General features: G+C 38.5%; 1 protein-coding gene across 9 annotated transcripts in view; it reads right to left on the bottom strand.

Moving 5' to 3' along the window:
- The window catches only part of DIDO1 (death inducer-obliterator 1), an 88,624-nt gene that overhangs the window by 25,345 nt on the left and 49,664 nt on the right, over positions 1–13,615 (bottom strand). For all 9 annotated transcript variants that reach the window (XM_005302892.5, XM_042858440.2, XM_042858439.2 and 6 more), the window contains 2 exons: positions 2,803–3,268; positions 575–734 (listed from right to left, as the gene is read on the bottom strand). In XM_005302892.5, the coding sequence (XP_005302949.1) occupies positions 575–734; positions 2,803–3,268 (626 nt within the window). The remainder of the gene's footprint in view (positions 1–574; positions 735–2,802; positions 3,269–13,615) is intronic.

Raw genomic sequence — 13,615 nt, forward strand, 5'->3', positions numbered from 1 at the left:
TACAGATGAACTATTTTCTGATCACTAAAAGTAATCCTCCAATGTAAGGCAAACTGCATTTCCAAAGGGGTGTGAGGAAAGTTTGCACTACCACTACCTATGCTATATCTATTTTTTGAATAAAAAGGACCTCAGCTTACTCTGCTCTCAGGTCTACATTTTCACAAGCATTCAATTCATGTTTTAAAAGAATCATCATTCTGTTCATCTCCAGTGAATTTGTGGATCCACTCTGGCTGAAGTCATCCAACGTGTCACACAATGCCAGAAAGGTAGAGAGAGTTGGAATTTCTTGCCATCTTTGCCCAATATATCATTATAAGCAGTATCGTATTCTGAATCAAAGTAACCAAGCTTGCTAGGAATTAATGAGTTCACACACAAAGACATTTTGGATAACTGTATGATAAAAATCACTTCTTTTCAGTCAAGATGTGAATGATTTTGGAATAACTTCGGGTAAGTTCTACAGCCTCAAAATTTAGAGCTAGTTTTGCAGATGGAAATTAAAAACGTTAAGTGTCAAAGAGGTTTAATATATTTTAGCATATACCCAGCATTTAAGAACACAAACCTGATTTTTTGGGTCCTTAAGATTGAACATGATACTGCGATATTTACTCTTATATCGGTTGTCTGTAACTTGAAACAAGTTAAACATTTCCTTTTCAATATTCAGTGCTATCTTGCCCACTTCACTCTCTGTCATGACCAGATCATCACTATCATTGACTCTGTACAAAAAAAATTTAAAAAAATTATTATTATACTACCTCTAAATACAACATTGATATTAAATAAGTTTGGCAATTTTAATTGTGAGCAAAATCTCAAAAAAAAATTGTGAATTCAGTGAGGCTACTCACATGCATGAAGCTAATCACGTACTTAAATGTTTACAGGTTCGAGGCCTTAGAGGCAATATTCTCCACACAAGTATTTTTATTTTCACTTTTGAATGGAACTACAAGAAGTTAGTTTCCCTACCACTAAAGAGGAAAAGTTAAGATGACATTGTACTTGTTTGTGTAACCATCTCTGATTTTTTATTTTATTTTAAAACCAATTAGCAATAGTTTGAAATTGCATGGTGCTTTAGTGTTTGTCAATAACTGATTTGTTTTTAAATGGTGTGATTACTACTATTTTTTCTTGGAGGGGAGATAAGGGAAGGGGTAAACCTATACATCACACATTTCTATCCTTTGGCAACAGGAAAGTATATTAATCATACTGTATTCTGTATATTTTCTTTAGATTTTAACTTAGTAACAACTGCATTATAAAAGTTTCTATGTTGTGATTTAAGACTTCATATTAAAATTGCCATCATACTTCAGGTTTTTTCCCCTGCCCTTTACGAACATTTAACATTCAATTCTGATTCTGTGCATTTGGAATTTTTACCTCTGAATGTGAGATATCACCAAACTTTCTTTACTTCACTTTAATGTTACGCTTATGTCAACTATTTCACTTGAAGCATGAAAGTCACTGCCTCCTTATCACTGTTAAAGAGCAGTGCAGCCTAAACATTTATTTCAAAGTTTGTTAATGCCTTTACAGTAACTCCTCAATGAAAGTCATCCCGGTTAAAGTTGTTTCATTGTTACATTGCTGATCAATTAGGGAACATGCTCATTTAAAGTTGTGCAATGCTCCCTTCTAACTTTGTTTGGCAGCCGCCTGCTCTGTCCACTGCTTGTGGGAAGAGCAGCCTGTTGCAGCTAGTTGGTGGGGGCTTGGAACCAGGGTGACCGGCAGCCCCCCTATCACCTCTCCGCTCCCCTAAGTTCCCTGTGCAGCAGCTGGCAGCAGGCTATCAATTGCAGCTATGCCTCCCCCCACTGCCATGTGCTGCTCCTGCCCTCTGCCTTGGAGCTGCTGGGGGGTGGGGGGGGAGGGAGAAGAGGAGGGCTAATGTCAGGGTGTCCTCCTCCCCCCACTCCTATACCCCGCTTACCCCTTCTTCTCCATATAGAGCAGGGTGAGGACAGGGACAAGGACAGAGAGAGAGCGCTGCTTGCCTGGGGCAGCAGCTACTCTCTCAACTACCTGATCCACTTATAAAGACAATGCACTTAAGAGTGGGTCAGCTTACTTAAAGGGGCAGGGTGCATTTCTCTCTCTCCCACACAAAAGGTATATGTCTGTCTGCTATGCTATCTCCCCTCCCCTCTATTCCTGCTGCCTTGTAGAATGCGAGGCTACATTAACAACAATGTATTAACCCTTGAGGGCTCAGCCAAGTCCTAGTTCATCATTTAGCAAAGGGGTTCTCAAACTGGGGTTCAGGACCCCTCAGGGAGCCATGAGGTTATTACATGGGGGGTTGCGAGCTGTCAACCTGCACCCCAAACCCTGCTTTGCCTCCAGCATTTATAATGGTGTTAAATATATAAAAACATATTTTTAATTTATATGGGGGGGTCGCACTCAGAGGCTTGCTATGTGAAAGGGGTCACCAGTACAAAAGTTTGAGAATCACTGATTTAGCAGCAAGGAAATATCCCACCCTCTAACTTCACCACCTCAACCAAGCTTCACAATCATCATAGCTGTGAACAGTATTGTTTGTTTAAAACAGAGAGAGAGAGAGTGTATGTGAGTGTGAGAGAGAGAGAGAGTTTTTTGTCTGATGAAAAACATTTCCGTGGAACCTAACTCCCCCTATTTACATTAATTCTTATGGGGAAATTGGATTCGCTTAACATAGTTTCGCTTAAAGTCGCATTTTTCAGGAACGTAACTACAACGTTAAGTGAGGAGTTACTGTACAAAGTAAGTGTGTTGAATTCCCACCTTTTCCATAAAATTTCTTTGAGGGATCGTCGTATATTTTGTCGAATTTGAGAGTTGGGTTGTGATTGAGTGGGGTTAGCTGCTCCTTTTGCTTGTGCAATTGCAGATGTAGCTGAAGTGGAAGACATTGCCGTTTTTCTAAGCCCTCCAGGTAAATTGGAAGAGACAACTGATTTTCTGGAAACTGATGGTGAACCATGAGAAAGAGGTGACTGTTTTGAAGAGGAAACATTGCCTGATGAAAGCCAAGATTTCTTAGGAATTACACCTTTGAAGCTCGCAGCAGAATATTTAGTTGGGTGTTTAGTTAGTGAAGTGCTAGTAAATGATGGGGACTTCTTTGGACCAAGGTTTTTGGACAGGGAAGACATCTGTTTCTCAACTGTAGAAGCTGAAGCAACCCCTTTCTTTGATGCTGTGGTAGGTTCTACAGGTTTATCCTCACTCTTCTTCTCTTCCTTCTGGGCTGTTAAAACAAACAGAAAAACAATAAAGATATGGCTATAAAATAATGGCCAAGTACAGTCATACCTAACTATACTGAAGAAGCTTTACAAATATTGTAAAAAATTGTATTACACTTAGTATCTTCATTCTGCAACAGATTTGATAATTGTATTATTACTTCTGATATTCATTTAGATGGCAGACATCATCCTACTAATGAAAACCAGTTATTCATTCAGAAAGAACAGTCTGGGAAATAATGCCTCCGAACAGTCTAATTTTCAAACAGACATCAACTTCAATTTGTGTCATACAACCTATTACAAGCTCACAATTCTTTAACTTTCACTGGCTTTATTAAAATATGAAAAAAATGTGCATAGGTATATCTTAGCTTGGTTTGGAATAAATTGAGTATTTAAACACTGGACAGAATATATTCCATACAAAGAAGAGGCTGAATATGGAGACAAACTCCTTTAAGATTCTCAAAGAAAAATTATGAAGATACATCACAATATATACAAAACATTTAAAAAAACTTTACCACCCTCGAAGAGTCCAGACATGGGTTTCATTAACAATCAGATATTAATATTCAACTTGCATGACAATGAAAAAACTTCACCAGTGCTTTTTGAACAATGTACCACATATTACTATTTGAATTAAATAATCAAGTTATAACAATTTACTTAACCCTTATTCCAGTACATGTAGTTATTGTCTAGATTTTGTAAATTTGAGAGAACGAATTCACAGTGGCGAATCATTTCCTAGAGCTTGACTGAATTTTACTAAATTAAACGTTGTTTTTAAAAAATCAATTACTTTTCCTTTACACAAACATGATTTAAGGACTGAGTTGGGCACCGTTTGCTGCACTGAGCTTTCATACAGTCTCTCATTCTAATTGCTCCAGTTGAAAGTGAAATAATCTGACATCTCTAACAAGTTATTAGTAAGTTTTTATTTAACTTTGAGGTTTTTCTAATCGCCAACCTCTCCCTCTGCCACTGCAAAGCTGTAAGATATTAGACAGGCAATTTGATGTCAGGAAAAAGTATAAGATTATGCAAGTGAAGGCCCCAATTCTCAACTGTGCAACAACTCCACTTGGGGACATAAGGTGGTGACAAAGGTGTCCATGCTATAATTCCTGGACCTGTTAGGGAATGATTCAGCACAGCAGGATCAGGAAAATCAGCAAAAGCAGGTAAGGACAGTTCCACATTGGGGTATTACATACAGAAACATCATTTACGGATGACAATTCTAATTGCTACACCACCATCCTGGATCTTTTATGATACATCAAATAGCCCATTATGTGAAGGACTGAGGATGTGGGAGATTATTCAGGAGCAACTCCTGAAATGTCATTCTATTTCTTCCTTCTGAAGGAATGCTGGGAAGACCAAGTTGTGACTTTATGCTTCCCCTCTCAGACTAGATGTAGCTAGACTGGTTAATGTGGACCCTTCTAATGACACAGAACCTTTTAAACAAGTAGGACTTCTAAATATAAGATTTAATCGAAGAAGTCAAGTTTACCATAGAGGATTTGGTAACACTTCCTGGACCTCTCCTATAGAATGCCCTCAAGACAAGTTATCAGGAGACCCAACACGTTTTGTGCTTTACCCTCCACACCCACTGCAATAGAATCAGAAAGCAGCGGCAAAGTTCAGACTCTTAGGATAAATATGTTTCCATCTCTTTTGAAATGGACTCCAAGATGTGTAACCTCCTGGGTAAGAGAGAGACTTTTGGACTTGTTTGACACTAGTTGAAAAAGGTCCATTATCTCTAGAGACAAGTCCACACCTTATTTAGATGGTCTGTTATTATGAAACACTTTCATCAGAACTCGGGGAACTGATGTTCTAATAAACCAGTTGTCACAATATTGTAGTTGGAAGTAGCTATTGGCACATGAATGTAAGCATCTTGAAGATCCACAGGTGCCAGATTAGTTACACTCGCTCAGTCAATAATGACATTCCAAGTGACTCCTTCCTGAATCTTGTGGGGCAAAATGTAACCATTTCCAGTCCAGGATGAAACAACTTCCTTTTGACATCTTGAGTGTGATCACGTGGAACGAATGACTGAATTTCTCCATTGAGTGAACTAGAGTAATTTTTTGTCCTAAAAATGATTCACTGTAACTATCGCTGTCCCATTTTTTGGTGTACTGGGACAATATTAGCCAAAGTTAGGATGTATAGGAACTATGAAATAATAGTAATACCTAATACTTATATGGACAGGGAGGTGAGGAAAAGGGCCCAACAGTCTAATATGACGAGACTTCATTGATGTCCAAATGTAATAAGCTTGCTCCTAACTCTCAAGATTTAGTTCTTTCATTGGTAAAGATTATTTTAGAGGTTTCCATAGTACTTTCTTTGTGGTACCTAAGCACTTCCATAGTACCAAAACATATATCCAGCCTAGAAACTAGACAGAGAAGGGTTTCCTACCATTTCAGTTTGGCCAAAAAAGGCTCGGAATTACTGGAGGCAGAAAGCCCAGATACTTCATTCAACAGTCAGGAGTCCTGGGAACAGGAGAGGCAAATATACCCAAGAGCCATGTATTGATGTGGCTGCAGAAACTAACATTTCCAGACCTCCTTTTTCGGTTTATTGAACTTCTGACTCATTTTGAGTACGTATCTTTTCTTATTGGTTTCAGTAAAATGGGGCAGAAGCATATTTCTGTGACTCAGTACAAAGTGGGGTGACCAGATGTCCCGATTTTATAGGGACAATCCCAATATTTGGGCCTCTCTCTTATATAGGTGCCTATTACCCCCAACCCCCTGTCCCGATTTTTCACACTTGCTATCTGGTCACCCTAGTACAAAGTCAGGCAGAGCACATCTGGGATTTGAAAACAAACTGGGTGAAACCTTGAGTCCCCCTCAGTGCCAAGACTTTTGGGAAATCTGAGCAGTGCTGCTTTATTACTGGTGATAACAGTGAATGACTCAGCACTTCCTGACTGGTATATTAGAGTTGCAGAAATAAAATAAAAGGCTATTCTGGAGAGATGTGTGTTTGTATTTGCTATATTTGTAAGTATTGTGTAGAATATTTAAAATGAGGAAGAAGTCATATTTACCAACGGGACTCTCTTGTATGTAATTATAAATGGTTCATATTTAGCAATTTTATACAGGTCTCCCAAGGTTGCAGTGATTTGTGTAAGGATTTTCAGAACACACATGAAATTCAGTTACATGTGTCAGCATTTTACCCAACAGAAAATTATGGAAGATTTCATATACTTCTATATCTCAAATATGACTTTTGATCCTGTTGTAGCTTAATACATACTCGTGACCTCAGGAATATAAAACATACACAAATACTTTTGCCACCATCATCCTCCCAACCCCCTCTAGCACCATTTGCTTACCATGCTTTGCTTTATGTCTAACTTAGATTATAAACTTCTTCAGGCCGGGACAAGTGATGTGGCTAAACAGTGTGATATGCTAATTATCCAGTTTTATAAAACAAATGAAACAATTCTGAAATATGAATGTCTATGCCTGAAGGGATTAATTTTATAGAAATGCCCTAGATATGCAAGATAAAAATGCAAGTAATCATAATTCAAAGCAGGAAGTTGAACTCAAAATCTTCAACTGCAGTTTTTCTAGGATCCAAGGGGAAAACTTGGAGGAAAGCATCATCATTCTGTAGTATAACTAGAGTTATCTTTCCCTTTTAAAATAGTTTGTATTGCACAGTTGATCGCATTTTTACACTTCATTTAAAAAAAATTAACCATCTAAAACCTGACAGTATCAGAAAAATGGCAGGTTTATGGGAAATTAGATAAGCATTTATTAATAAGACATTACATTTAAAGAAAAATGGCCTCTATCTGCACAGAAATGAAATCCTACAAATTTCAGTCCAAAACTGAAATTAAGTAACTGCAACAATTAGCTCAAAACGGTGAGAAATCTTCTAGTTGTAAAAGAAAGCAATTAAAATAAACAACAAAATCCCCCAGTGCATCAGTCCCACCATTCTGGCTTTTCTGAAAGCTTAAGAGGCGTTAACATTTTTGTCTTCTACTTACAAAAACAGACGTGGTTAGCTGTTTTTCTAGATTTTGCCCTTTCTGTGGTTCACCTATTTTTTTTTTAAATCTTTTTTTTTTTTGCTGAGGGAGATATTGCCTCATAGAGCCTCACTAGAAACGTGATGTCGACAGAACAATGGGGATAACACAAATGTTTTTAGATATTAATGACGTTCCTGAACCATCCATATTTCCCTTAAGTAGTGCCTTTTTGACCTAGTTGATATAACATTCACAACAATTAAGCACAGCAGCTACTTTGAAAATGTTAATCTTTTTGTCCAGACATTTTAAATTAAATTATGTAATAGTGCTTGACAAATGAAGTGAGATGTGATAAGCCTCAACGTGCATCATAAAGGAGGCTCATACATTCCTATTTTGGTCCAGATACCTAAGTGGTTGTAGTATAGTAATTCCAATGAAATATCTGATCAGACTCAAAACTGAATAAAATCATAGATAAAAGCATAGATATTTAATCACCCCATATTAAACTCTGTTGACTAGAATTTTCAGCAATATGTGATATTATTGTATGTATGTACTGCAAATATCTTGCCACAACCACTATTAAAGAACTAATTGAGAAATCTGAGCTTCCCTGGCTTTTGTGTATCAAAGACAGGTGTTTAAACACACACTTCCCCATAAAATACTGTCAACCTATACATCAAACTCAAGGTTAATAAGTAGTAAATGTTTTCTAGCTTTCATGGAAGATTTTTTTAAATGAAACGCTTTAATTGCTTTTTTCAAAGTAAATATTTCAAACACTAACTTCTGGAAGCTTAGAAGTGTTTTTCCCTCCCCATTATGAAAACTTTAGAAGTCTGATATAAAAATCATGAGCTGGTGTAAAACTGCAATGACTTTGTATTTTTACCATGTAAGAGATAGCTGCTTTGTTTGGGAAGAATTTAGTATCTGATAATAGCAAAGGATTTTTCCTCCCCCCCAGTGCTGGAGGAATTTAACACTGAATGATAGGTAATCAAACTGTAAAAAGTTACACAGCAATCATTAAGACAGCTCATTCAACAGAAAAAATCTTACTGCTAATTTTCCTTCTAGTACTGTCATTTGGCTCAAATATTTATGCAAATTTAGGAGTACGCATACATAAGATGTATATGCAAATTTAGAAGTATTTATTTGTTGGTTACTCCTATAGCTAAAAAATATTCATGATGTTTTATAAACGTACCAGGTTCAAAATGAGACAAGCTGAATTAAGGAGTCAGTTTTAAGTTATATTAAGTGAAGTCTGTGGTGTTTTATCATATTTTAAGTACGCTGTCAAATTCTTTTAATAGTACTTCACACTAAAGTAAAAAATTATTACCTGAACAGCATTCAGTACAACTAGATTTTAAATATATATATTAATTACACACATACACTCATCTGAGCTGTATTATGGGTGACTTTCTCCATTATTGTGGAAGTGAAAATGAAGGCATCTCTCTCTACCCTATATATTTACAAGAAGGGAGTTAAATACTTGTTCATCAACACTTTAATAGAAAAAAGGAAACAGAGCTTGAAAGTTAATACTGTGCTCAATCCCTCACTTCCCATATTTAGTCTAACATTAGGGTGGTTCGTTGTAGGCTGCCTTGGCATTGTGCCAACGCAAAAAAAAACAAAAACAAAAAACATCCTAAAGTAAAAACATTATCAAATATAAAACTTCAGCTTCTGAAATTGTTCATCCAATGTGAAAAAAATGCTGTAGCACTGGCATTACTACTGAAGTCGTAAAAATTTCTGACTCAAGAGATATAATTCTCCAGACCAGCAGACACCAGAAAATGAGGAAATAAACTTTAGAAGTTTCACAATACTTAACAATTCAGTCTACATCTTAAATTGTGGCAATTAAAAATTTCTACCCAAGGGGACTTCTTGATTATAGAACTTGGAAGTTAACAGGATTTCTCAAGCAAACTTGTGTTTACTTTCTAATTCAATTTTATACAGATAGCTCAGTGACTTGAAAATACCTACTGAAAATTACCTTAAATACTTATTTAAAGGACACTGCACTCAACCATTTTAAGAAAAAGAAGAAAAATTTGATTCATGACAACAATCACCCACTAACTCCGCCCCCCCCAGCTCACCCTCCCTCCCTTTTCTTCCTATGACTGGCTACTTCACCTTGAACGGGCCCTTGAAATATGTTGTATGCAGTGTAATTGTAGCCGTGTTGATCCCAGGATATTAGACACACAGCTGGTACAATAAAAGATATTTACCTCACCCACTGTATCCCTTGAAATGTGTTAACTATTTAAGCTGTACAGTTTGTTTCACCTTATATTTATCTGACACTCTTGAGTACATTTCCCAGGCCTGACAAAGAGCTGTGTGAGAGCTTGAAAGCTTGTGTCTCTCTCACCAACAAAGCCCGGTCCCATCAAAGATATTATCTCACCCACTCTGCCTCTAATATCCTGGGACCAACACAGCTATCACAACACTGCAGACAACTTTTTCCATTGTTGTTTTATTTCCTTCCATGGTAGTCTGGCTGTAGAAACCTACATGTTCTGAAAAATCTCTGCATTTCTGTTTAGTCAGGTAGGTCTGTGTTATCACCTCTCATGGTATTTCATTTAATAATCTCTATGATTTTAGTTTAGTAAGCTGTGCGCAACCATCTAGTTACTACAAGCTTTTAACACTTCAAAATTAAATTCACTTCAGCTTACCAGAAAAAAAGGGGGAGGGAGAGAGAGTTGTTGCCGTTTTTGTTCCTTTTTAGTTATCTGAATTATTGTTCCATCAAAGATTCAATTTCTTGCTATAGTTCACACTGACAGTTTTAAAGTGTATGGCCATAGTATAATACACACTTAGATACAGTGGTGAAGAGTCTATCATGCATATATATATATATATATATATATATATATATATATGAAAATGGGAAGGTTTTTGCAGGTCTTCATAATATTTGTAATAACCCCTCCCCCAGAACTGTACAGTACAAGACATTACTTGAAAGAATATTTACAACTAAACTTTTTGTGGCTGTGGAAGGTAAGTTTAGTAATTATTCACTGTGAGAAGTGCTGGGGGAAAATCATTGGAATGGGGTAATATTGCTGAATGTAGAACCCAGAATGTAGGGCCTTGGCTACACTTACCCGCTAGTTCGACGGCTGGAAATCGAACTTCTGGGTTCGACTTATCGCGTCTAGTCTGGACGCGATAAGTCGAACCCGGAAGTGCTCGCCGTCGACCGCGGTACTCCAGCTCGGCGAGAGGAGTACCGCGGAGTCGACGGGGGAGCCTGCCTGCCGAGTGTGGACCAAGGTAAGTTCGAACTAAGGTACTTCGACTTCAGCTACGTTATTCACGTAGCTGAAGTTGCGTACCTTAGTTCGAATTAGGGGGGTAGTGTAGACCAAGCCTAGAACTCGGTATTACTTTCTACTGCTGATCTTATCTATTCACTACAGTTATGACACACACCACACTTAGGGATATGGATCACTTTACAGGAGTAAGTTAAAAAGCAAAAGAAATGTCCCAGGCATAGTCTATCCTTAAAAGTTGTATCAGCATAGCTACATTGTTTAGGGGTATGAAAATATCCACATCCCTGACTAGCAGAGCTGCATCAATGGAAAAGTGCTTTCATTGACATAGCTAACATTGTTCAGGAAGGTGGCATTCCCTACACTGACAGAAAACCTTCTCTGTCAGCATAGGCTGCATCTACTACAATGGGAGTTTAAGTTGGCTTAGTTATTCCAACAAAGCTATGCCGGCATAGGTTCTGTAGTTAGACATTGCCCAAGTATAGGAAGTAAAATCACTACATGCCATTGCCACACAGCAACTTTAAAAAACGAAGAGTGAAAATTCCTTGCCAGCAGGCTTATTTTTGGGTACCACAGCCAGCAGTTTGTGAACAGGATGAATGGAGCTGTGCTTTTTGAACATGGCCAGACTGGAATGCAGATGTATTTCTGGCAGAAGTAAATTTCTACGGAGAGGACCTAACATTGGAAATGCCATGTGCCTTTGACTCCCTTTAGTCTCACCCTTAGATTAGATAGGTTAAGGATTCTGGATGAGTGCAGGTGTGGCAGGTCATACAGGGTGCACCAGCCTCCAAGCCTACATAGGGGTTTTGTAGATCGTACCCAGTATCTTGATTTCACCCAAAAGTTAACTGGCATCCTGTGCAGAGAACAAGTGTAATATCTTTTTGCCAATCCATCTTGCTCGGAGGCAGGTAGCTGCATTATAAGTTTCCAAATGAACTTTACTATTATGTGCTGCAGTAGTCTAGCCTAAACTGGTAGGAAACGGCGCTCTCAGTCAAAGTTGGAAAAGGCATCCCCGACCACTTAGCTGAGAATACAGGGCAGCAATAAGTCTAGTAAAACTCAGAGATTGTTAACTGTTTCACCAATAGGTACGCAGGCTCCCTCAGTTTTGAATATTCCTAGACTTTGCCATTTCCACTTTCCTTTGCCACTCAGCATCATCTACAACTTATCTGACTGATGGTAAACCAACCAGCTTTCAGGCAGCTGTGGTGCGCACATCCTCTTGCAGGAATGACTAATTATGGGAATAACAGTCCAAAAAAATTATTCTTTTTTTTTAAAAAAAGCCATCTCTTTGCAAAGCAAGGGCAGTTGAATTCTCAGGCGTGGGTTTTTTTTTTTAATATTTAAATTAAATTTTTAAGAAAATAAAAGTGAGACCCTTCAATTCATTCACATACAACTGAAAACTGAAAAATGTTGTTCAGCTGGTGCTTTAAAGGTCAGTTCTAAAGCACTCCACAAAGAGAAGTTACTTACCAGTAACTGTAGTTCTTCAAGTGTTGCCTCTGCATAGTCTCACAGTTGGGATGTGCACCTGGCACCTCAGAGCTTCAGAAACTTCTAGAAGAGACATGCCTGAAAGGTGCCACTCGAACACCTTCCTGGGGCACTGAACATTTAGTGCCCAAGGCCATATAAGGTGCAGCCAACAACCGTCTCAATTCCTTCTTTTCCGTGATCAGAGGAACTGCTCCTATGCCTGAAGTCTGTTTTTGTCAGACTTCTTGTCATTTCTCTCAAAAAATAGTTGTATATAGTTAGCTTTTACTTATTTTGCAGTATCATTTTTAGGCAATTTTAGTATGTGTGTGCCATTGTGCACTGGGGATTTGGGCTAGTTCCTACTATCAAAATTGAGTCAGATCCTAATAAATCCTGATTTAAAAGGTATGCCTCTTGCCCCTCTATTTTTCTCAAGTCAGATGTCTATATCAGCTGTCTGGTCTGCCGCAAGATGTCAATGCCTAAACTGGTGCTGTGTGCCAGGCCTTTACAACCCAGGTACTGGAAGACTAGGTAACTAGTCTCCATTCTCACTTTACTGAGGAAACACTGGAGCTAGGGTGTGTCTACACTGATGATTTGTCATGCTGCAAGCCAACCTAGCTATGCGAATGCAATTCTCTAGTGTAGACAGACAAAGCTACCATGTGGTTACAGCTTGTTTCCTGCTTGAGATGACCTTATAGCAGTTTACCCTGTCTACACTAGGGGATTAGACCTGTGCAACTGGCCTCCCTAGTTGAAATGGGGACAATATCTGCTGTAGACAAGGCCTTAGTTTTTTCAGAACCACTTGTGTATTCAAGGGAAATTATAGGCCATCTTCAGCTCCAAAGCCTTCTGCACCCAGATCAACACAATCAACAGAATCCAACAGTGGAAATACACAAGAGACCACCTCAAAGAACCCCTTTTATTTGGTGGAGGGGGAAAGGGAGGGGGATTTCCCATTGGTTATACAACCAAGTGAACAATATTAGTAAAAAAAATGCAAACAGCAATATAGGGTGGTGAGTTTTTTAATCAAATTTCCATCGGTATCGACGAACGAGTAGAAAAGAACCACCCTATGAGCCAGACTGTGCCCGACACTTGTGCCAAGCCTCCTCCTTCACTCTTGTGGCTCCTCACGCAGGAGCCAGACACACAGTGTGATTGTGGAGTGCTGGCCTTCTGCCCTCCAAGGGCCCCCAGGGTGACAGCTGCTTGAAAGGGGGAGTAGGATGCATGCACCCTCCTCCCGAAAGGTGGCAGGGCTCCAGTATGTATTTTCCCGAAGTACTGGCAGAGTCCTCTCAGGTACTCTGGATGCAAGATTTCCCCTCTGCACCACCTTCAATAGTTTTTACTTATGACGTGCCCTAGTCCTCAATTAATATCAATAATGTATCATGGGCAATTTGCAC

The sequence above is a fragment of the Chrysemys picta genome, chromosome 13, assembly GCF_011386835.1.
Source record: "Chrysemys picta bellii isolate R12L10 chromosome 13, ASM1138683v2, whole genome shotgun sequence".
Classification (NCBI taxonomy): domain Eukaryota; kingdom Metazoa; phylum Chordata; order Testudines; family Emydidae; genus Chrysemys; species Chrysemys picta.